The sequence below is a fragment of the Apodemus sylvaticus genome, chromosome 3, assembly GCF_947179515.1.
Source record: "Apodemus sylvaticus chromosome 3, mApoSyl1.1, whole genome shotgun sequence".
NCBI classification, from domain to species: Eukaryota; Metazoa; Chordata; class Mammalia; order Rodentia; family Muridae; genus Apodemus; species Apodemus sylvaticus.
Window position 1 is genome coordinate 116587609 of NC_067474.1, and position 23464 is coordinate 116611072.

Genomic DNA, 23464 nt, shown 5'->3' on the forward strand with positions numbered 1-23464 from the left:
TCTTCTGGGCCATGTCTCCTGATCCTAAGGTGTACTATTTGAGGTAGGGTACACCCCTGAGGGCCAGGTACTCAGTATGCTCGAAATAGAGGATGTTTGCTCTATAGACTGACATCATGTGGACAACACAGCCTAAAACACAGTCTGTGTGTGTGTGTGTGTGTGTGTGTGTGTGTCAGTGCTGTGAGCTGCTGAGGCAGAGCTATGAGGCTGAGGAAAGAGTCTTGTCCTGAAGCTGAACCCAGAGAAAATGTACCAGAGGCTGCAGGAGACTGATTCTCTTCCACAGGGCACTTTGTTGCTGAACTAACTATACTGTCTATAAGAAAAACTGTCCAGAAATGGAGATTAGGAATCCCAGGTGTGCCTAAAGTGTGACAAGCCTGTTTATCTTTTTTCTACATTCATGTGACTGACTTGATCTGTAGAGGGTTCAGCCCCTCAGCAGATGAGTCCAATGAGCATTCTACTTGTACTGAATAAGTTATGTGGTGGGACCACACTTTCGCAGATGAAACTATGCTCCATGGTCATAATAAGTCCTAAGATATCCCATCCCACTCTGTGAGCACTGATGGAACAGTAAGTTCTAACAAGTAGCCCACCCCCATTCCCCCATCCTCCCCATCCCCATTTCTAAAATGTGTTCACCCTTCAGGGACTTGTGTAGGAATGCCACTGTGCTTACAGTCCCATTATGTCCCAAGGATGGTTCTGTACAGAGGGTAGTTTCCAAGAGCCCTTCACAATTAGTTTGACAATTCTGTGCACATAGCAAAACAAGGAGGCAAACAGTGGGAATTAAAGAGAAGATAATGTAATAATTGACTTTGCTTCCAACATAGCTTAGATAATAATTTCCTGGATCATACACATGATGAGGTCATAGGACACCATGATTATAAACTGAAAACTGAGGTCAGTGACTCAGTAGCACAAGAGGAGACCATTCAGTTCATAGATTGGACATATATTAACAACATAGGGAAGATGCTAGTGATTCTGTCCTGATGAAGGCACATTTAGAAATGTAGTACTGTCTTTATGATTCCATAAGACACCCGATGTTATTATCCTATTGTTTGTTCTTCATGTCAAGTCACCCCTGATGTCTCCATACACTGAACACCATTTTGAATCCAGTACATCTGAAGCCTTGAATTCTGGAACTCTGTGATGAACGTACTTCCTCAGATTTCCTTTCTCAGCATCCAGAATCAATCTCCTCTTTCCTGCCAATTATGGCAAAGTCTGGTCTTCATGTCATAGACACAGCGCATCCAACAATGAGGGCAGGGGACAGTAGCAAAAAAGAGTGTCTTGAGCTGCCTTTTGGCCATGAGTATATCCTTGAGCTCACGACACACTTGGGAAAATCTCTCCACCACAACATTACCCATGTTATTATAGCACTCTAGAGAGGCAGGGTACCGCTCAACAGTCAACTTGCTTAGATGCCATGCATTGCAGAAGGTCCTTCAGTACAGGAGTGGAGAAGCCGTTGTCACAGAAATTGACCAAGGTGAGCTGGGAGCAATGGATCAATGTTGGCAAGAGGACTTTGAGTTGAGAGTCCGTCATCCTGCAGTTCTCTATCTGCAGGGTCTGCAGAGTTTCAGATACATTTTCTAGGAGAATTTGGAGATTCTTGAAACATGACTCAGAAAACAATACAGCATAGAAGTGCAAGTGTTTCAGTTGATATAGCCTCTGACACTCTGATATGAGTTTCAAGTCTGACACTGAGAGATGGCAGAAAATCATAGAAAAGGACTCCAAGGGGCTCTTCAGGCATCTAGAGAAAGAACAAGAAAATTGGCTTGGCTCAAGTTGCTGGAGGACACGAGTAAGATGGACATAGACACAGAGAATACACATATGTAGAGTCAATCTATGCTTATGTTGAAGGTCCACCCTGGGGAAACAGCATGTTGGTGTCTGCTCATAGCATTGTATACAGAAGCATATTACAGTCAGGTAGGATGGGCTCAGACCACAGGCCTGCAACTCTCCATACTCACTCTTTCAGAGAATTAGAGCTTGCCCAAGCATACCAGGAAAGCATACCTAGAAATGCCCAGCACTGAAAGGTTCTGGCAACATCTTGGCCTGTGTCCTGCAGAGTTTATCCATGTCCCTGCTATCTCCACTGTCTCCATCCCTGATTTCAGTGTTCTACCCTTGAGTGTGATAACTCCCACCCCAGTATAACAGATTTTCCATTTACTTAGTCTCAACCATACTTAGTTCCCATTTTCTTAGTTCAAACCATCCTTTCTTTATTGAGAATGAGAGGCTGACTGTCTTCAATAGAAGATCAAACTGGTTCCTGATCTCATATATCTATCTAGTGGACAGGTGTGGAGCCTTTCCAGCTGAGGGCATTCTGCTTTGCCCTGTTTCCTTCCATTAAATTTGCCTGGATACCAAACAGGAATATGAAAAGCACATTTAATGCATCTGACCATACAATGGACATGTGTGCAAGGTAGCTCTCTCAATATACCCTCACCCAGCCCAGACTCTGCAAAGGAGTGGGAATTGAACCAAGTGAGCTCAGTTAAGAAACAAATAATCCACACTTTGGTACTGTAATGAGTCGATCATTGTAACATTCCCTGTGATTGGCACACCGCAGGTGTCTACTAATGCTCCACATATAGGGAAAGGTTTGCTGTCAGAGCAGAAACAACTCACCATCCGTCCTTACCTGAACAACTCGTTCATGTTGTCATAGGAAAAGTGGGCACCATTCACATAGAGATGCTGGAGATGGTTTAGTTTGGAGAACTGAGAAAAGAATTGGGCAGCATACATCTTTACATCTGTCACTGTGTTCATAAGACTAAAGTTGAAGTGGGTTTGATGTAGATGGAATTTGAGAAGATTTCTCATCTCACCAAGGAAATGTCCAAAGAAACCTAGGAAGTACCTGACCTGGTTGGTGTTTATTTCCGATTCCTCAATATACTTTGGCTGGAAAATATTAAAGACCTCCCTGATAATCTCCAATGGGAAGTCACAAATCTTCACCTTCAGACAGCAAAATTGCAGAGTCTTTTCTATACTGGGCCCACTGCAGCAAACATGTTTGTTGTTTGTTCAGAGAAGAGAAGAGGGCCAGGTTAGTGACTACCTGAAAATCCTGCCTCAGTGGATAACCAAGATTGCACTCTGGAACTTGCTTCTTGATCAAAATATTTGCTGAACAGAAACTATCCTCTTCTTCAGCCCATGCATCCCAGAAATCCTGGTGCACAACTCTCAAGTCCAATACTTGAAGTTTCTATCTTCTCTGAGGGGAAAAAGGTAAAGTATCATAATTTAGAACAGGAACCAATATTGAGTCCACTTGGATATCACTGTCTAATGTCAGCTCCATCATAGCACCTCATGCCAGGCAGGCAAGGATACTGCATGAGCTGCATCTGGAGACATGCCCCACTGCCCTCCATTCATTTGCTCTTGACTTGTGTCTCTTCCATATCTAGCGTCTGTACTAAAGCCATGGATAGGCTCATCCTACTCTGGCTACTTGTGCTCTGAGCTACCCTGGCTTATGACTGTCATTTAGATCAGCTTTCATCTTGAATAATAATTCTTTAGATCTGTAAGTTGTTGACATCATTAGTCTCTGCCCTGTTTGACACCGTTTTTCCTGCCCTAATTTGTGTGTATGTTACCACTTTAAGCCCATGATTCTCTTTCTACCCTCCTTAGGCCTTGCTTACCTGGGACGAACTGTCTGGGTCAGCAGTATATCTATGCCATCCAGAACAGCTTGCAGCAACTCCACATTAGTGGTTTTCAGCAGTGGCCCCAAAGGGAGGTAGGAAAAGGGCCAGGCTGCCACCATTGCCTTCAATATCTGAGTGTGTCTACCATTGAAGTCCTCTAGGAAGAGTGGTGGGAAAAGCACAGTGGGCAGGTGATCCAGATCGGAGGAGTCTATGGCATCTTTCCTCAGCAGAGCATCCAGTGCCAGCTGCTGGAGTGTGGGAGGGTTGTAGGTGCTCATCCTGCTAGATATTCAGTCGGAAGGAACCTGGTGAAGCATTTAGGAGACATAACTTCAGGCTAAGCATTGGGAATTCCTATGTCTCACACATTGCAGAAACCAGAAGTCCAGAGCCCATGCTTTGGCAATAGTGAGGAACTCAGTCTGCACAATGATTCAATCTTTTGGTCTCCAAGCCAAAAATTCATCACTCTCAGCATACAGATTATCTTGTAAGCACCCACAGTGGAAAAAATTAACCAAAGTTGCATGGGTTACCACCCCTGCTCCTCTTAATCTCATGCCTAGTATAAGGGTTATTCAGGAGCATACATTCTGACCAAAGTCTTGTTACAAGAAAGAGACTGAACAACTTTTCAGGCCCTGAATAAAATATAGTGCTAATGTCAAAGACCCAACCAGCTCTATTGTCCTTTCAACAGTTTGTTCTCTCCTGTAAGGGCTGAGGAGAACCTGTGAGATGCCTGTCTGTATGTACTACTTAATGCTTTAGAGACCAATGCGAGCAAGCTGAGCCATATTATATTAATTTAGGAAATGAGATAAAAGGTTTGTTCATTCATGGCCACCTAGATATATTATCAGACCACATCTGAAATTCCAAACCTATGTAAAACATTCTACTTTTCCCAGAGCATTTAGAAAGTTATACTTCTGAATGAAAGCTCTTGCTCATGTGAGTCTTAGAGAAGCCAAGTGTACATAGGCTATAGGAAGGAGAGTTTCCATGACAATTGGATGTCAGACAAACACATAGCTGAGACAATATATCTATCAGTACTTCTAAGTCTAGCCTGCATTGTGATCCCTTGTATCCAGGACATTAATTCTAGTTTTCAAGTGTGGCTGTTGTATAATTTCCCCATACCTACGTTCATGCATGCACACATACACACACACATACAAATCTTATAAAATATCTAATCACCTGGATAAGGCTTAAGCAACCATATGCCTACAGCTGTGGTCCCTGGTTAAGCCACAGCATCAGAAACACAAGCTCATAGCTCGAACTTTGGTCTTGTGTGCCTGAATCCTTCTCCAGGACAATTTGTAAGGTATAGTTAAGAGGGAATTCCAGTTCATATAATTCTAAACCCATAATCTGTGAAACATAATTTAAGAGATTTCAGAAGGATTAAATTATAAAGACGATCCTGACTGAAATTCCAGACTTAAGTCTAGAAAACTGAACAGAACCAAAAGAATTGAGAGTTCAAGGCCATCCTTGTTCTTGGACATGCTATCTTAAATAGAAAGGAAATTCCAGTGTAAACCTATTTCACATTAAAACTGAAGTCTATCCTATACATAGGAAACTTCTCTTTGCAGCAGGTAGAAACCTCTACAGAAAACCACAACCGCTGGGCAGTGGTGGGTCATGCCTGGAATCCCAGCACTATGGGAGGCAGAGGCAGGCAGATCTCTGAGTTTGAGGCCAGCTGGTCTATAGAGTGAGTTCCAGGACAGCCAGGGCTATACAGAGAAACCCTGTTCTGGAAAAAAAAACCAAATACAAAAAAAAAAAAAACCCAGAAAACCACAACAAATAAAGATGAAGATTTGTGGACATCAGTCCCAAAGGGTACATCCAGAAAACACACAGGGAATATTGCTGAAGAGGTGGAAAGAGGACTGTAGCTCTAGAGAACCAGTAAGTGTGCTGTGACATCGCATCTCCTAGACTAGGAAAAGCTATACACACAAAGCTTGATAAACATGATTGCACTTATAGGAGCTGAAAAAGGATGACATCAGTGAACATGGGCAACTAGACAGAAAAAAATGCAACAGGGTCTAAGCTCTACACAAAGGACTGTAGGCAACTGAAAAGCAAGGAAGTGAAGAGGTGTTTTTTTTTCCCCAGGGAAGATGACCAATTGTCTGGACAGTGCTAAAAAGTATTTTTGAACTGTGAATATTTAGTTATTTTAATGTAAGTGTATGTATCCCTAGCATGCACCTATATGAAAATTTTCAGAAATTTTAGGTTTCTGAAGTGAGCATAGGATTCAATGGATGTGGAATCACAAAGAGTCAGATGGATGGGAGTCTTCAGATTGTTACCAGAAAATAATCATACATTATAAATTGGAAATGAAGTTGTACTTGCATGGTGACAAGGCTAGCCCAGCAAGCAAGAAATCCCATATGGAAGAAAATTATTTACCTGATATGGACACTGGCAACAGGGCTCCTACTCCCAGAAGGACCACACACTGACTCCAAGTTTCAGGCCTCTGACATTCTAGTTGTCTTTCTCTGACCCTTTTTATACACCTTTTTCTACCCGCATCCCCAAATAGTACCACCTTCTTCTTTAAGGTCCCATCTCATTGGCTCATTAAGTTTCCACCCACTTATTCCTGTTAAAGATTCATTTCCCCTACTGTTGGTTAATTGAATTAGACCTTCTTGTGTGAAATCAAACACTGAACTAGAAGTATAGATGCCCTTGCCTGCTTGATTGACTCATCTTACATGCATACCTATATGTACTTGTTTATGTATTGATATAATTAGTGGGTGTGGTTTTAATATCTGTCTTTGTCTCTGGGTATTCCTTACTGTGAGCATGTACTTGAGTGTGTAGGGGGTTCTAGGTTATCCAAACATTAAATAGTGTGGTTTTGTCTCAACACAACAATGATAATTAAAAGCTAGACACAAGCCAAGTGGTGGTGGTCCATGCCTTTAATCCCAGCACTTGGGAGGCAGAGTCAGGCAGACACCTTTGAGTTTGAGGCCAGCCTGGTCCCCAGAGTGAGTTCCAGGACAGCAGGAGCTACACAGAGAAACCCTGTCTCGAAAAACCAAAACCAAACAAACAAAAAAGCTAAACACAAAACAAACAAATAATAAACAAACAAACCCCACATGTATATGTTACAGAATTGAAACTGCTGCAATGAATTTCAGCAGCCTGCAATCCTTGCTACCAAGAAGATTGGTTGGGATGATGCATGATTGAGGAATTTAGACCATCATGAGCAAGATGGGTAGTTTATCACAAGTGTGAAAAACAACAGAAAAGCCTTATGAGATGGAAGTAAAAAAAATAAGGCTATTTGTTTGTTTGTTTTTTGGTTTTTGTTTTTTTTTTTTCAGACAGGGTTTCTTGGGGTAGCCCTGGCTGTCCTGGAACTCACTCTGTAGACCAGGCTGGCTTCAAACTCAGAAATCGGCCTGCCTCTGCCACCCGAGTGCTGGGATTAAAGGCCTGTAGCACTACTGCCTGGCTACTATAAGGCTTTTATAACCCAACTCTCTAATCTCAGCATGTGATACACCCCTTTGAACTCCAGAAGTAAAGGCAGGAGAATGTCTCTGTATTTCAAGCCCCCTGATTCACTCAGTGAGAACAAAGATTTTCAGCTATGTCTAGAGGTACACACCTTTAATCTCAGCACTCAGGAGTCAAAGGGTGATAGATCTCCTTGAGTTTATGGCCAGGTTGCTCTACTGAGAGACTTCAAGGATAGCCAGAGCTAAGTGTGATTCTGTTTTAGGGAGGCCAGTGGAATATTAAATTGAATTAAGAGATTGGTGACCTTGGGATAAGATCCTACCCATCAAAATTTGATCTAGGCATTGTGGTACACACTTTTAATCCCAGGAGATAAAGCCAACCAGATCTCTGAGGTCAAGTGTAGCCTGAGATAAAGAAAGTTCTAGGTGAAAAAATATGCTTAAATCCAGTTATGGTGGTACACACGTTCAATCCCTGGATACAGGCATGCATATCTCTAAGTTATAGGTCATTTTATCAAGCTATATACAGGACAGCCAAGCTTAGGCAGTGAAGCAGTTGGAAATGAGGAAGCTAGTGATAATGTAATAGGACAAGAGGGCCATTTTTCAGCTCCTGTAAGCAGCAGAACTTGGGAGGTTCGGTCATGTGGTTTTAACTTTATAGTCAAGAGAAGAAGACTACCAGGCAATTGATGCTACTTAGTTAGACCTATGAAATTAGTGATGATTAAGGAGACCAGCATCGATGACATGAAATCTTTGGGGAGAGTTTTCTGAGAGCACAAAGAAGCTGCATTCGAGGGGCAGCCATGGTTGTGCCTCATGCTGGAGCTGTACTTGGTAATGCGTAAGAGGGACCCAGGTGGGACTGATTTTGACAGCCTGAAGGGGTCCTAAAGAGAAGCTGAGGCTTGGCACTATGAGAGGCCATGGAAGTCTGTTTGTGAAGGTGCAGCCTCAGTTACAGTTGACGGCCCAGGAATAAAGGGGTCATACAACAAATGTGAGGCTTGGTACCATAAAGAGAGACTATGAGTCTATTAGTTACAGTGGAAGACCCTGGTGTATTGGAAATGCTAGTGCCATCTGATGTTCACTAAGAACAACAGCAGCAGTGGAGTGGATGAAATTAAATTCAGAGTGTTCCAGTGGGCACAGGTAAGTGACATCAGGCATTTGGAGGAGCCCAGGAGGTCATATGTGGATCCCAGACATTGAAACACAGAGAAGTTGGTCAGTGATAGCACACGCCTTTAATCCCAGCACTCTGGGAGGCAGAGGCAGGCAGATTTCTGAGATCAAAGCCCTTCTGGCCTACAGAGTCAGTTCTAGGACAGCCAGGGCTATTCAAAGACATCCTTTCTCAAACAAACAAACAAACAAACAAACAAACAAACAGAAACCAACCAACGAAGCAAAACAAACAAAACACACAAAAATCAAAAAACAAAACAAAAAGAAAAAACAAACAAAAAACCCCCAAAAAAACAAAAATAAGAAAGAAAGAAAGAAAGAAAGAAAGAAAGAAAGAAAGAAAGAAAGAAAGGAAGGAAGAAACGAAGAAAGAAAGAAAGAAAGGAAGGAAGAAAGAAAGAAAGAAAGAAGAAGCCATAATAGTGACGCTGCCTTGGAGACCCTAAGATATTTGAGATGCAAGAGCCATTAGCTATTTGCTGAGGAAATCAGCTAATATGGAGTGGAACCAGCTAGGAAAAGAAATTTGTTACAGCCTACAAATGTGAAAATGGTGCTGGAGATCTGAAAACTGCTTTGACAGCAGACATGGAGATGCAGAGTTTGGAGTGTGCCTAGTTGGTTTACTATCTTGATTTGGGGATTACAGAAGTTATTGGTGGATCTCAGAAGAGACTTTGAATTTTTGTGTTTTAACATTTTAGACTGTTATAAACTATGGAGACTTTGGAAGTTGTACTAATTTTACCTTTTCATTATGCTCTGGCTAGATATGTCTCCCTGTGTCTCATGTGTTTGAACAAGATTATAGGGACCAGGGAGTGGAATGTCATAGTTTGCATATTTTTGAACAGAAGGTGAGAAACTTTGAGGATATATGGGCTTCTTGGAGTAGGTGTGTCACTGTGGTCATGGCCTTTAAGAACCTCATCCTTGCTGCCTGGAAGTGAGTATTCTGCTAGCAGCCATCTGCTGAAGATGGAGAACTCTCAGCTCTTCCTGCACCATGCCTGCTTGGATGCTGTTTTGTTCCCATCTTGATGATAATGGTCTGGCTCTCTGAACCTACAAGCCAGCTTCAATTAAATGTTGTTCTTATAAGAGTTGCCTTGGTCATGGTCTCTGTTCACAGCAGTGAAACCTGATCTATGGCATTAAGGTTGGACAAAGCAGCCCAGTAGGAGCACAGGGGTCAAAGAGAACACAAAAACATCAGAACACAGCTTCCACTCTGTCAGGAGTCTGATAACATATCAAGCTACCCAACTATAACATGTATATACACCTTAGATTAGATGTATGCCAGGTCCCTGATTTTGGTTCAATCTTAGTGAGAACTACTTTGAGTTCAGGATTGCTGATCCTGTAGGCAACCGTGAACCCTCTGGTTCATAAATCTTTCTTTCCCTGCAAGCACTCTTACAATGTTTCTGCCTCCTCTTTTTAAATGTTCCCTGATCCTGGCGGCGGCGGCGGCGGCGGCAACAGTAGCTGGTCCAGCTGAAGGGCCATCAGCGGTGGAACCAAGGCGACACAGGGTCCAGTTAGGCCCTGCGCCCACGACCACTGACCTTCGCTGACCAGCCGGGCAGCAAGCAGCTGCGGTTCTGCGGAGCCTTTCGCTGCATGGAAGCCCCTTCAGAACTCGGCTTCCCGCCAGTCAGGAGAGACTCACCTCCATCTTGATTCTGGGCTCCAGAGATCGGACAGACTGAGGTACACAAACATAATCCTAGGCCCAACACCGCAGGGGTCTGAGCCTGACGGGCGTTGGCCTGCACCCAGGCCCTGGGCTGTTCGAGTGGCCATTGGGGCGCCAACCCAGCCAGGAGTTTTTTTTGCCCTGGCCGGCGCACGCGCCGCCATTTTGCCTACAGGACCCAGAGTGCTCGGGAGGGCAGAGACTGCTAACAAGCGTAGCCTGAGGGTAACAAAACGGGGGTCAAGGCCCCAAAAGGCACAGGACTGACCCCAAGAACTGGGCGGCTTGGTGGGCCATCTGTGTGTCAACCCGCCCAGGAGGTTATTAGCACAACAGACTCTCCCGGTGCTTTCGGGGAGCGCGGACGCTCACGCCCGCCATCCGGGTCACCTGGCAGACCCAATTAACAGTCATAGCCCTAGGGGAACTTTGCTCGGACCTTGGCCTCCCAGGCTTTTGCCTGGACTCAGGGCCTGGGTGACAAGGCTAACCTAGTGTGCGCCAGCACGGTTGGGGAAATCGGCTGCCCAGCGGAGTGAGCGGAACACAGGGGAGGTCACAGCAGCATACACCTTCGGAGCTACCTGGGGGTGCACACGGGTTCCATCTGGTCCACAGACACAATATGGGGCAAGGCCTCAGGCAGAAGCCCTCAGGTCAACTCTCTCCGCTTCAGATCAGCCTGGGCGGCCGCACCACATCTCCAGGTCCCTCAAGAGGCTAGTGGGGGCTTCCGGGCGGCCAGCTGGGAGAAGTCAGTGTGCTCCAATAAATCCTGCGGGCCCCAGTGGGAGCCTTCAGGTGCCTGCTTCGGGATCTGAATGGCCTGGACAGCAGCACCCTGTCTACAGGCAGTGCAGGGTGTAAGCTGTGCACCAGAGGCCAACGGGGAAGGGGCAGCTTGCACGGGTGAGTCCAGCACTGGCAAGACCAAGTAACACCAGTGAGAGCTAGATGGCAAAAGGCAAATGCAGGAACGTCACTAACAGAAATCAAGGCAATATGGCAACATCTGAACCCAATTCTCCTCTACCAGCATGTCCTGGATACCCCATCACACCAGTAAAACAAGATTTGGATTTAAAATCACTGGTCATGATGCTGGTACAGGAACACATGAAGGACATACTTAAAGAAATTCAGGAGAAAATGGATCAAAAGTTAGAAGCCCTTGCAAGGGAAACACAAAAATCATTGAAAGAAATCCAGGAGAATACAAAAGCCAACAAGGAGGAAATGCAAAAAACACTTAAAGAAATACAGGAGAACTTTGGTCAACAGGCTGAGGTCATGAAAGAGGAAACACAAAAATCTCTTAAAGAAATACAGGAGAACTTTGGTCAACAGGCTGAGGTCATGAAAGAAAAAACACAAAAATCTCTTAAAGAATTACAGGAAAGCACAAACAAGCAAGTGAAGGAGCTAAGCAAAACCATCCAGGATCTAAAATCAGAAGTAGAAACAACTAAGAAAACTCAGAAGGAGACAACTTTGGAGATATAAAGCCTTGGGAAGAAATCAGGGGACAGAGATGCAAATATCAACAACAGAATACAAGAAATAGAAGAAAGAATCTCAGATGCTGAAGATTCCATAGAAACCATGGACTCAACAGTTAAAGAAAATGCAAAATGCAAAAAGCTTGTAACCCAAAATATCCAGGAAATCCAGGACACAATGAGAAGACCAAACCTAAGGATTATAGGCATAGATGAGAGTGAAGATTTACAACTTAAAGGGCCAGCAAATATCTTCAATAAAATTATGGAAGAAAACTTCCCTAACCTAAAGAGAGAGATGCCCATGAATATACAAGAAGCCTACAGAACTCCAAACAGACTGGACCAGAACAGAAATACTTCCCGTCACATAATAATCAATCTTAGTGAGAACTACTTTGAGTTCAGGATTGCTGATCCTGTAGGCAACCATGAACCCTCTGGTTCATAAATCTTTCTTTCCCTGCAAGTACTCTTACAATGTTTCTGCCTCCTCTTTTTAAATGTTCCCTGATCCTGGCGGCGGCGGCGGCGGCGGCGGCGGCAACAGTAGCTGGTCCAGCTGAAGGGCCATCAGCGGTGGAACCAAGGCGACACAGGGTCCAGTTAGGCCCTGCACCAGTTTACAGATCCAGAACCCCTTGAATGAAGGGGTGGCCGGGCTCTGGATTCCAGAAGATTGAGACAAGGAGATCTCCGAGTTTAAGATAATCTGGGATTAAAGGCATACAGGCACATGCCTTTAATCTGGGCCACAACCTCTGCATGAGGCCTACAGGCCTTTAATCTTGGCCACACCCTCTGTTGGAGACCTACAGCCTTTAATCTGGGCTATACCCTCTACTGGAAATATATAAGGACATTGGAAGAAGGAAGATTTACTCACTCTTCCTTGTCTCCTTGATTTGTGGGACTGAGCAACTGCTAGATCCTTGGACTTCCATCCACAGCTGCTGCTGCCCATTTTTGGGGAGTTGAACTATAGACTGTAAGTCATCGACAAATTTCCTAACTATATAGAGACTTCCCATACATTCTCTGACTCTGGAGAACCCAAACTAATACACAGGGGATCCATATTGCATAGAGATTTGCCTGCCTTTGCATCACAAGTTCTAGGATTAAAGTCAGGTACCAAATTCCCAGCAAGTTTTGATTTCTAATTACTGGTGATTGGGCCATTTGTCATGGTACACATGTGGAGTTGGGAGAAAACCTTTCAGATATGTTATCTTCCTGGGATCCAGATATACAACTGTGGTCTTCAGGTTTGGAACCAGTACTTTTAACAATTTAACTCTTGAGCCTGTCTAGGGTCACTGGTTAAATAGGTTGTAAACGTCTAATTGATGAACTGAGGTTTCTACTGCTTTCTTCAAGAAAGGTACCACTGTTTTGTTTTTGGAATTTGATGTTGTTGGACAAGATCCCACTGTGTGGATCCAGGTGGCCTTAAACCCGAAGAGATCCTCCTGTCTTTGCTTTTGGACTACTGCAATCAAAGGTAGGTACCAAATACTGAGATTGCATGGGTGCTTATTAAAGCTTTGCCTGCCAGCCCCCAGGCCACTGTCATTCCTAAAATAGTATCACATTGTACAGCTCTGGGGGGGTCCTTGAATTCTCTCTCTAGACCACCCTGGCTAGGAACTCAAAGAGATCTACCTCCCTTTGCCTTCTGAGTGCTATGATTAAAGGGGTATACCTCTATGCATGGCTAAAGAAATTTGTTCTCACTGTGTGGATCAGGCTGCCCTGAAACTCATAGACATGTTCCTGCCTTTACTGCTGAAGTTCAAAGCCAGGCAGTGGTGGCACACGCCTTTAATCCCAGCACTTGGGAGGCAAAGGCAGGTGGATTTCTGAGTTCAAGGCCAGCCTGATCTACAAAGTGAGTTCCAGGACAGCCAGAGCTACACAGAGAAACCCTGGCTTGTGGGTGGGTGGGGGGGGGAAGCATCTTTAACAGGATTAAGTGGGTGGGGATTCAATGGACCAATGACAAAGAAGAAGCTTGTGTGAGAAAGGTGGGGCTATGAGGAGGTGAGAGAAGAAAAGTGTATAAAAGGGTCAGAAGAAGGCAGACAGATGTCAGTGTCCTGAAGCTTGGAGTCACTGCCTGTTCCTGCTGGGGATAGGAACCCTGGAGCCAGTGTCCATATCAGGTAAGAAATTTACCTCCATAAGTAGGTTCCTTGCAAGCTGGCCTAGCCTTATCACTATCCAGCTATAACTTCATTTCCAGTTTATAATCTTTAAATAGGATAGACTTCAGTTTTAATGAGAAATGGGATTACATGGGAATTGCTGAGGTTTTAAAGATAGAATGTCATGGAACATGCTGGCTTGAACTCTTTTTTATCATAAGATATTTTAGATAATTTATTTATTTACTTTATTTAAAATTTATTTTGGTTTTTCGAGACAGGGTTTCTCTGTGTAGTCCTGGCTATCCTGGAACTCACTCTGTAGACCAGGCTGTCCTTGAACTCAGAAATCTGCCTGCCTCTGCCTCTCCCTCTGCCTCCCAAGTGCTGAGATTAAAGGCATGTGCCACCCCTGCCTGGTTTTTATTTACATTTCAAATGCTATTCCCTTTCCTCTTTTCTCCTCTGAAATTCCCCTACCCATTTCCATCCCCCTGCTGGCCAACCCACTCCCTTCTGCTTCCCTGGTCTGTCATCTCCCCACACTGGGACACTAAACCTTCACAGGACCCAGCACCTCTTCTCCTATTGATGTCCAACAAGGCCATCCTCTGCTATATATGCAGCTGGAGCCATGGGTCCCTCCATGTGTGCTCTTTGATTGGTGGTTTAGTCCCTCAGAGCTCCATAAGAGGGCTTGAACTCTTGGTCCTTCTGGTTTCATCCAATTTTCTAGACTTAATCTGGAATTTCAGGTAGGAACTTCTTTATAATTTAATCTGTCTGTGGTCTCTTAAGCTATGTTTCACAGATTATGGTTTTGCAACTATATGAACTAGAATTTCTTCTTAAGTATACCTTACAAATTACACTGGAGAAGGCTTCAGGAACACAAGCCAGAAATTCTAGCTTTTGGCTTGTGTCCCTGAAGCCATAGCTCACCCAGGATCCAAAGCTGTAGAAATGTGGTACCTTCATTGATGTCCAGGTGATCAGACATTGTGTAAGATATGTATGTGTGTACATATATAAATATGCAGGAATGTATGAAAAATGTATATAGCAGCCACACTTGGAAACTAAATTAATGTACTGGGTGCAAAATATCACAATCCAGGCAAGACTTGGCTACAAGAGGACACCTCATCACTACATGAAATTAAATAAAAAGAAATAGATGATCTGGAATTTTTGCTGAATGGTAGAGCATTTGTGTAGTGAAAACAGACCCCACTACAGAATAACTTCAATGGAGACATTTAAAATACTATTTTTTAAAGATTTATTTATTTATTATATGTGAGTACTCTGTAGCTGTCTTCAGACTCATCAAAAGACAGTATCAGATCTCATTACAGATGGTTGTGATCCACCATAAGGTTACTGAGATTTGAACTCATGACCTTCAGAAGAGCAGTGCTCTTAACCACTGAGCCATCTTTCCAGCCCCTAAAATCCTACTTTACTTGATTTTCCTGAACCTGAACTAGCATGAAATATACCTTATAGATTAGACTGGTGTGAAATCCTCCAAACTCTTACTCCAAAGGGCTTCAACTATGTTTTTTTAGAGGCTTCTTTGGCATCTATGCAGAGTTCTAAAAGCAAAGGGCTCTAGACATGCATAGTAGAGGAAAAAAAGAAAATCCAAGGCTGCTAACCACACGCAGAAGCATAGTGTCTAACTGTAAGCCTGGGCTACATAATGAGTTCCATTCAGGATTGGAAGGAGAGCCAACTCCATGGAAGCCTCTTTTCTAGGCAATACCATAATTTAAAGTATAAACAGACATTTGGAAGTACTGAGAGATATATTGTCTCATCTCTTTCTTTGTCTGGACTCTAACTTGTCATGGGAAACTCTCCTCCCTGTAGCCTATGTACACTTGGCTTCTCCTCTAAGACTCACATGAGCAGGTGCTCTCATTCAGTAGCACGGCTTTTCAAGTCTCTGGGGAAAGTTGCAGGTTTTACTTAGGTTTTCCATTTTATGTATTTATGTATGTATGTATGTATTTATTTATTTATTTTTATTTTGTTTTTTGAGACAGGGTTTCTCTGTGTAGCCCTTGCTGGACCCTAACTCAGACATCTGCCTGCCTCTGCATCCCAAGTACTGGGATTAAAGGTGTGTGCCAGCACCACCTGGCATAGGTTTTGCATTTTCAATGTGGTTTAATTGTATATCCAGGTGGCTATGGATTTTACCTCATTTCCCAAAATAATATAATATAGCCCAGATTTCTCACCCTGGCCTTCAAAGAGTTAAGTGATACATACAGACAGGCATCTCATAGGATCTCCTTAGCCCTTCCCTAGAGGTAACAATCTCTTGCAAGGACAATAAGCCTGGTTGCATCTGTGACATCAGCAGTATATTTTCTTTAGGGCCAGCAAAGATGTTCAGTGTCCTTTTTCCTGAAACAAGACTCTGGCCAGTCTGAAACTTTATACTAGAGACATGATATTAAGAGGAGCATGTGTTGATATCCCATGCAACAGTGGTTAACTTTTTTCCACTGTGGGTGCTTAAAAGAGAATCCACATGCTGAGAGTGATGAACTTGTGGCTTGGAGACCACAGGATTGTATAATTGGGCAGACTGTGTTCTCCATTATTGTCAGAGCATGGGCTCTGGCCTTCTGGTTCATATAATATGTGAGAAATAAGACTTCTCAAAACTTAGCCTGAAGTTATGCCTCCCAAATGCTTCACCAGGTTGCTTCCGACTGAATATCTAGCAGGATGAGCACCTACAACCCTCCCACACTCCAGGAGCTGGCACTGGATGCTCTGCTGATGAATGATGCCATAGTCTCTTCCGATCTGGATCACCTGCCCCCTGAGCTTTTCCCGCCACTCTTCCTAGAGGCCTTCAATGGCAGACACACAGAGATATTGAAGGCAATGGTGGCAGCTTGGCCCTTTCCCTGCCTCCCTGTGGGGGCACTGTTGAAAATCCCTGATGTGGAGGTCTTGCAAGCTGTGCTGGATGGCATAGATATACTGCTGACACAGAATGTTAGTCCCAGGTAAGCAAGGTCCAAGGAGGGTAGATGGGGAATCATAGGGATAGTGGTAAGACACACATTAGGGCAGGAAGAATGGGGAAAACAGCACAGGGGCTAATGATGTTATTGACATGGGGATTTGTGAAAATACTATTCAATTTGAAAACTGATCTAAATGATAGTCATAGGTAAGGACAGCTCAGGGTACAAGGAGCCATGTTAGGATGAACCTTTCTGTGGCTTTCCTACAGGCACTAGATATGGAAGAGACACAAGTCAAGAGCAAATGAATGGACAGAAGTGAGTCTTTTGTCCAGATGCAGCTCATGCAGTGTCCTTGCATGGCTGGTGTGACCTGCTGTGATGGAGCTGATCTTAGACATGTGGGATCCAGGCTAACGCCAAGTTGGTTCATTTTACATTATGTAACTTTGCTTTCATCTTTCACAGAATCAGGAAGCTTCAAGTCCTGGACTTGAGAGATGTGCACCAGGATTTTTGGGATGTATGGACTGGAAGAAAGGATGAAGTCTGCTCAGCAAAGACTGGGAATGAGAAGCAAGTTGCAAAGCACATTCCTAGATATGCACTGAGGCAGCGTGTGAAGGTGGTCACTGACCTGAGCCTTTGCGTCCGTCTGCAACAACATCAAACATGCTTACTACAATGGGCCAAGCAGAGAAAACACTCTTTGAGGCTATGCTGTCTGAAGATGGACATTTGTCACTTCCCGGTGGAGATTATCAGGGAGATCTTGAACATTTTTCAGCCTAACTATATTGAGGAATTGAAAATAAACACAGAGCAGGTCCTATCCTTTCTAGGTTGCTTTGCACCTTGCTTTGGCCAGATGAGAAATCTTCGCAAATTCCTTCTAAGGGAAATAAGATGGATCACCTCAGTTAGGGGTGTGCTTCCTTTTGCAGATGTAAAGAACTGTGCTGCCAAATTCCTTTCTCAGTTCTCCAAACTCAACTATCTCCAATACCTCTCCATGTATGGTGACTACTTTTCCAGTGACAACATGAAACAGTTGTTCAGGTAAGGAAGGATAGTGATCTGTTTCTGTTATAGCAACAGCCTTTCCATTTACTTCAATCACTAGTGGGCATCTGAGGTGTGACAGTCATAGAGGATGCTACAGTGGTGCACTTATTACACTATCAATGTGTGGATTGTTTCCTTCCTTATGGAGCACACTTGATTCAGTCTCCACTCATGTAAAATAGTATGGGCTGGGGTAAGGGATATTGAGAAAGCTGTCTTGTAAGCATTCCATTGTGTGGGTCAGATGCTGTAAGTGTGCTTTTCATATAACTCTTTGGGATCCAGGCAAAACTGATTCAAGGTAACAGGACAGCGCAGAGCGGCCAGATATGGGAAGGCTCCACACCTACCCTCTACAAAGATATGTGGGAACAGGAACCAGTTTGTTCCTCTATTGGAGTCAGTCTGCCTCTACTTCTCCATAAAGGAAATGATGATTTGAACACAAGTTGGGACTAAGTAGACGAGAAATCTGTGACACTGTGGTGGAGGTCATCATTGTCAAGGGTGAAACACTGTGATCAGGGATAAAGATTGTGGAGATAGCCAGGACATGGATAAACTCTACAGGACATAGGCCAAGATATTGCCAGAACCCTTCTGTTCTAGTTCTTTCTAGGTGTGCTCTCCTAGCATGATGGAGCAAACTCTAGTTCTCTGACAGAGTAAGGAAGGAGAGTTGCAGACATGTTGTCTGATCCCACCATACCTGACTGTAATATGCTTCAGTAAACAATGCTATGAGGAGACACCAACATGCTGTTTCCCCAGGGTGGACCTTCAACATAACCATAGATTGACAATACATATGTGGATTCTCTGTGTCAGTATCAATCTTACTAGTGTCCTCCAGCACCATGAGTCAGACCAATTTTCTTGTTCTTTCTCTAGATGCCTGAAGAGCCCCTTGGAGTCCTTGTCTATGACTGGCTGCCACCTCTCAAACTCAGACTTGAAACACATGTCAGAGTGTCAGAGTCTCTATCAATTGAAACGCCTGAACTTTGATAGTGTAGTATTACCCAAGTCATGTTCCAAGAGTTTCCGAATTCTCCTAGAGAATGTATCTGATACTCTGCAGATCCTGAAGTTAGAGAGCTGCAGGATGAAGGACTCTCAGCTCAAAGTCCTTTTGCCTGCTCTGGGCCAGTGCTCACAGCTCACCACTGTCAGTTTCTATGAGAATGACTTCTCCACTGCTGTAATGAAGGACCTTCTGAAATGCATGGCCAATCAAAGCAAGTTGTTTAATGAGAAGTACCCTACCCCACTAGAGTGCTATGATCACGAGGGTTATATTATACCACACAGATTTTCCCAACTGTGTCGAAATCTCATGGATATACTCATGGCCAGAAGGCAGCCCGAGATAATCACATTTACTACAGACATCTGCCGTTACTGTATGAATCGCTGCATCTATGATATGAGGCCCATACTATGCCGTTGCTGGCAGTAAAGACAAGGTTGATTCTAGATGGTAGGAAATGATATCTGAGGAAGTACGTTCATCATGGCATTCCAGAATTTTATGGTTTCAGATCCATTGGAATCAAAATGGTGTTCTGTGTATGGAGACCACAAGTGTCACTTGAAATGAAGAATAAGATAACAACATCAGGTGTCTTATAGAATCAGAAAGACATTAAAGCATTTCTAAATGTGCCCCCATCAGGACAGAATCGCCAGTGTCTTCTCCATGTTGTAAATATATGGCCAATCTATGAACTGAATGGTCTCCGCTCATGTGCTACTGTGTCACTGACCTCAGTTTTAGGTTTATGTTCATAGTATCCTATGACCTCATGATGTATGTTCAAAAAAATATCATATAAGACATATTGGTAGCATTAAAGTCAATTATGACACTGTCTTTTACTCTTTACTTCTCACTCTTTGGCTCCTTGGTGGGTATGGACACAGAATTGTCAAACTAATTGTGAGTGGCTCTTGAAGACCAACATCCATCCAGAACCTTCCTTGTGATGTGATGTGATTGTTGACTCAGTGTCATTCCTACACTAGACCCTGAAGGCAAGAACATTCTAGAAATGGGGTGTGGGGGAGTTGTTAGAACTATCAGTTCTCCCAAAGATGGGCTATCATAGTACTTACTATGACCATAGTCTATCTTCTTGCTTTTCCAAAATGTTGAATAGCTTTATCTGTGAAAGTGTTGTCCCACAATACAATTTATTCAGCACAAGTGGAATGCATACTCTATCCATCTCCTGAGGGCCTGTCTGCCTTCCAGGTCACTTCACCCACAGAAAGGTAGAGACAGGATAAGCAGGTTTGTCATGCCTCAAACCCACTGGGGATTGATGTTCTCCATGTGCTAACAGTGTCCTATTATTGTTGTTGTTATTATCGTTTTTATATTATTATTTTATTTATTGATTTAAAATCTAGCCTTGGTCTGCATTCCAGTCCCCATGTTACAGAAAAGAACTGCAGGAACAAAAATGGAGAAGAGGCCACTAGTGTTCTTTAAGACAATGGCATGGCAGGGCAGTGGTGGTGTATGCCTTTAATCCCAGCACTTGGGTGTCATAGGCAGGAGGATTTCTGAGTTCAAGGCCAGCCTGGTCTACAGAGTGAGTTCCAGGACATCTGGGGCTCCACAGAGAAACGCTGTCTCATAAAACCTAAATACCCCACCCCACCCCCCAAAAAAAGACAATGGCATGATATTTGCAATAAAGTCCTCTATGGAGGGAGTTCCTTCTGCATCTTCTGGTTCATTGCCTCTGGATACAGCTCCATGTCAAGACTGTTTCCTCAGCATTGTAGCTCTGCCTCAGCACCTCAGCACTGTTTTGTTACACAAGCACACGCATATTGTGTTTTAGGTTGTGTTGTCCAGATGGTGCCAGACTATAGAGCAAACTCATTTACTATTTATAGACTATTGAGAACTGTGCTTTATGGTGTGTATCCTACGTCAAAATTAGACACCTTAGAGGCAATAGAGATGGTCCAACAGATTAGAGCACTTGCTATGCTTTTAGATCACTTATGATTCTTTCATGCTACCAACCTGTAGGCTATTATCCTTCTAGCTCTGTGAAATTCAACTAACCCTGTCACTGTACCAATACCATGCCTAAGGATTATAGGCATAGATGAGAGTGAAGATTTACAGCTTAAAGGGCCAGCAAATATCTTCAATAAAATTGTGGAAGAAAACTTCCCTAACCTAAAGAGAGAGATGCCCATGAATATACAAGAAGCCTACAGAACTCCAAACAGACTGGACCAGAACAGAAATACTTCCCGTCACATAATAATCAAAACACCAAATGTACTAAACAAAGAAAGAATATTAAAGGCAGTAAGAGAAAAAGGCCAAGTAACATATAAGGAAGACCTATCAGAATCACAGCAAACTTTTCACCTGAGACTATGAAGGCTAGAAGATCCTGGGCTGATCTCATGCAGACTCTAAGAGAACACAAATGCCCCAATAAAAAGACATAGACTAACTGACTGGATACATAAACAGGACCCTACATTTTGCTGCTTACAGGAAACACACCTAAGGGTCAAAGACAAACACTACCTTAGAGTAAAAGGCTGGAAGACAATTTTACAAGCAAATGGTCTCAGGAGACAAGCTGGAGTAGCCATTTTAATATCAGATAAAATTGACTTTGAACCCAAAGTCATCAAAAGAGACTCTGAGGGACACTTCTTGCTGGTCAAAGATTTTTCTATTCCTGCACAAAAATCATGACCAAAAAGCAGCTTGGCGAGGAAAGTGTTTATTCAGCTTACACTTCCAAACTGTTGTTCATCACCTAAGAGAGTCAGGACTGAAACTCAAACAGGTCAGGAAGCAGGAGCTGATGCAGTGTCCATGGAGAGATGTTTCTTACTGGCTTACTTCCCCTGACTTACTCAGCCTGCTCTCTTATAGAACCCAAGAATACCAGTCTAGAGTTCGTACCACCCACAAGGGGCCCTCCTAACATCACCACTAATTGAGAAATTGCCCCACAGCTGGATCTCATGGAGGCACTTCCACCAACTGAAGCAACTTTCTGTGTGATAACTCCAGCCTGTGTCAAGTTGACACACAAAACCAGCCAGTACAGTAACCCAATCACAAAAAACACACATGGTATGCACTCACTGATAAGTGAATATTAGCCCAAAAGCTTGGACTCCCCAAGGTAGAATTCACTAACCACATGAAACTCAAGAAGAAGAAAAACCAAAGTGTGGATAGTTCATTCCATCTTAGAAAGGGTAACAAAATATTCTCAGGAGCAAATAAAGAGACAAAATATAGATCAGAAAGAGAAGGAAAGGCTATCTAGTGACTGCCCCACCTGGAGATCCCTCCTGTATACAGTCACTAAACCCAGACATTATTGTATATGTCAAGCACCGTTTGCTGAAAGGAACCTAATATAGCTGTCTCCTGAGAGGATCTGCCAGAGCCTGACAAATACAGAGGCGATGCTCCCAGCCAGCCATTGGACTGAGCACCAGGTCCCCAATGGAGGAGCTAGAGAAAGGACTAAAAGAGCTGAAGGGTTTTCATTCCATAGGAAAAACTCCAATATGAACTAACCAGATCCCCCAGAGCTCGAAAGGACCAACTAAGGAGTATACATGGAGGGAACCCATGGCTCCAGCTGCATATGTAGCAGAGGATGGCTTTGTAAGGCATCAATGAGAGGAGGGGATCTTCATCCTCTGAAAGCTCAATGGATCTCCCAATGCAGGGGTATTCTACGGTTGGAAGGTGGGAGGTTAGTGTGTGGTGGAGGAACTCCCTCATAGAAGCAGGGGGAAGGGGGATGGGATAAGACATGTGGGGGCAAGGTGAACCTGGAAAGGGGATATTTGAAATGTAAATAAAGGAAATAGTAAATAAATAAAAGTTTTAAAATAAAAACATTTGGACCATTATTTCTTAGTTTCACTGTGTCTCTGTTTAGTTTATGTTTCCCTGATCTGTCCATTGATGAGAGTGGGATGTTGAAGTCACCCACTATTACTGTGTCTATAGAGTGAGTTCCAGACTGCCAGGGCTACACACAGAGAAACACTGCCTCGAAAAGACAAACAAAAAACAAACAAACAAAAAGTCCATTAAAGTTACTTGGTTTTTTATTATTATGGAGATTGATTGAATCATATCTCAATGGAAGAAAGAGAAATATCTGCCTCTATGGTCTGGTACCAACACAATGTCTCTTCACAGACTCTGAAATCTGACTTTTTAAAAAACTTAATTATTTTGGATTTTCTTTTCAGAGAGGGTCTCATACTATACATTATGTTGTAGTACCAGGGAAATGTTAGCTATCCCTAAAAACACAGACAGGAGCCAATCTGATGCAACTTACAGCAGGGTCTTTATTCTCTTTGACCTAGCTCAGATTCCCCCAGTGCACTACTATCATACAGGGCAGTTTTGGTGGTGAGGAATCCTGAATATCTTTCTGGGTAAGTCTTTATAGTAAACAGCAGTGGGAGAAAACTGTGCTAGCACCTAATTGGAAAGGTACCAGTGCTTTTCTCATAAATAGCTGGAACTGAGAGCCATATCATAAAGTTAATTTCTGTTCCCCTCTACATTG

At 43.4% G+C, this 23464-nt stretch overlaps 1 protein-coding gene and 1 pseudogene across 1 annotated transcript; one reads left to right on the top strand and one right to left on the bottom strand.

The window, feature by feature from the left end:
* Positions 1-1217: 1217 nt before the first annotated feature.
* Positions 1218-4018, bottom strand: LOC127680313 (PRAME family member 8-like; annotated as a pseudogene).
* Positions 4019-16557: 12539 nt separating this feature from the next.
* Positions 16558-19329, top strand: LOC127680020 (PRAME family member 8-like). Its single transcript, XM_052175584.1, has 3 exons — positions 16558-16844; positions 17280-17864; positions 18762-19329. Exons 1-3 carry the CDS (start codon positions 16558-16560, stop codon positions 19327-19329), a joined length of 1440 nt encoding a protein of 479 aa, XP_052031544.1.
* Positions 19330-23464: the final 4135 nt, after the last annotated feature.